The sequence below is a fragment of the Tachyglossus aculeatus genome, unplaced genomic scaffold (assembly GCF_015852505.1).
Source record: "Tachyglossus aculeatus isolate mTacAcu1 unplaced genomic scaffold, mTacAcu1.pri scaffold_176_arrow_ctg1, whole genome shotgun sequence".
NCBI classification, from domain to species: Eukaryota; Metazoa; Chordata; class Mammalia; order Monotremata; family Tachyglossidae; genus Tachyglossus; species Tachyglossus aculeatus.
The window spans coordinates 342,536-344,423 of record NW_024044897.1 but is presented as its reverse complement, the minus strand read 5'-3'; the positions used below and the strand labels follow the sequence as shown (position 1 = coordinate 344,423).

Genomic DNA, 1,888 nt, shown 5'->3' with positions numbered 1-1,888 from the left:
GGCTGATGCAGTCATACAGTCAGGATAGGATGAGAGATTGTGCCAGCAAGGTAGCAGTTTGAATGGAGAGGAAAGGGCGGGTCTTGGAAATGTTGTGAAGGTGAGACCAGCAGGTTTTGGTGATGGATTGGATGTGTGGGGTGAATGAGAGAGCAGAGTCAAGGAGGACACCAAGGTTGTGGGCTTGTGAGACGGGAATGTACAAGAAAGGTAAAAAAACACAATCTCTACCCTCAAGGACCTCACAATCTAGCAGGGCACAGCAACTACCACTAAAAGAGTCATCAGTAAATCCATCACTAGTTCTTATTGAGATTCTCCATGGACAGAGCACTGTACTAAATGTTTGGTCGAAACATGATCTCTGCGCTCCAGGAGATCACAATCTAACAAGGGACCCCAACCCCCAAAATACAAGTAGTCGATCAATCCACTGTATTTATAAAATGTCTGTGTGGGGAGAACACTGTACTAAGGGTTTGAGAGAGTACTATAATCAATCAATTAATCAATCGTATTTATTGAGCGCTTACTGTGTGCAGAGCACTGTACTAAGCGCTTGGGAAGTACAAGTTGGCAACATATAGAGACAGTCCCTACCCAACAGTGGGCTCACAGTCTAGAAGACACAAAAGACACGGTCTATAAGAGACAAAAGACACAATCGCTGCCCTGAAGAAGCTTGCAGGCTCACGGGGAAGATCTATACAACATAATTTTCAGGTAGAAAGTAGAAGGGCTTGAATAGTAGAAGAAGTATTAGAGGACTGTGTCCAACCCCATTATCTCGTAACCACCCTAGTGCTTAATACTGTACTTGAAAACATAGTAAGCAGTTAACGAGTGCCATAATTATTATTTACGTTGATTTGTACAACGGTGTAGAAGGACCCTGGGTGTTCATGGTTGCTGTAGAACCATGAACCTTTATCCTTTAGCACATTTCCCACTACTTTAGGGAGGATAACATGGACACCAAGCCCGAGAAGGCATGGTGCACGTCTTTATTCTTCAGAGTGTAGATGACGGAATTCAGCATGGGGGCAATGATTCCATAGAAGAGAGAGACCATCTTTCCCCGGTCCAGCGAGTTGGGGGACAGGGGCTGCAGGTACATGTAGATGGCTGTCCCGTAGAAGAGCGAAACCACCAGCAGGTGAGAACCACAGGTCCCGAAGGCCCTGCAGCGGCCCTCCACTGAAGGGATCCTCAGCACGGCCCGGGCGATGAAGCCATAGGAGATCAGGATGAGGGTCACGGGGATCAGGAGGAAGAGGACGCTGATGAAGAAGAGCTCTGCCTCATTGGCCACGGTATTGGCGCAGGACAACTTCAGCAGGGCGGGCACCTCGCAGAAGAAGTGATTTACTCGGCGGCGACCACAGCGGGGCATCTTCAACGTCCACGTGGACTGGAGGGCAGAATTCCCAAAGCCACTGAGCCAGGAGGAGGCTGCCAGCTGGAGGCAGAGCCTGTGGTGCATGATGGCAGGGTAGTGCAGGGGTCGGCAGATGGCCACGAAGCAGTCCAATGACATGGCCCCAAGAAGGAGACACTCAGTGGAGCCCAAGGCCAGGGAGATGAAGACCTGAGCCACACAGACTCCATAGCTGATCACCTTTTGAGCACTGTGAAGGTTGACCAGCATTTGGGGTACGATGCTGGTGGTATAACAGAGGTCCAGGAGGGAGAGGTTGGTGAGGAAGACGTACATGGGGGTGTGGAGTCGGGGGTCCAGCCGACACAGCAGGATGATGGTCACATTGCCTAGGATGGTCAGGATGTAGGAAACCAGAAAGACCACAAAGAGGGGCAGCTCCAGCCAGGGTCGGTCCGAGAAGCCCAGAAGGATGAAGCCCTGCAGGGTACTCCCATTGGCCCTGTCCAT

At 50.6% G+C, this 1,888-nt stretch overlaps 1 protein-coding gene across 1 annotated transcript; it reads right to left on the bottom strand.

The window, feature by feature from the left end:
* Window positions 1–949: 949 nt before the first annotated feature.
* LOC119923338 (olfactory receptor 2B2-like) lies at window positions 950–1,888 on the bottom strand. The gene has a single exon (XM_038742761.1). The coding sequence runs from the start codon at window positions 1,886–1,888 to the stop codon at window positions 950–952; it is 939 nt and encodes a 312-aa protein (XP_038598689.1).

Coding starts and splice junctions, on each gene's coding strand:
- LOC119923338 (XM_038742761.1), bottom strand. CDS start 1,888: ATGGACAGGGCCAATGGGAGTACCCTGCAGGGCTTCATCCTTCTGGGC.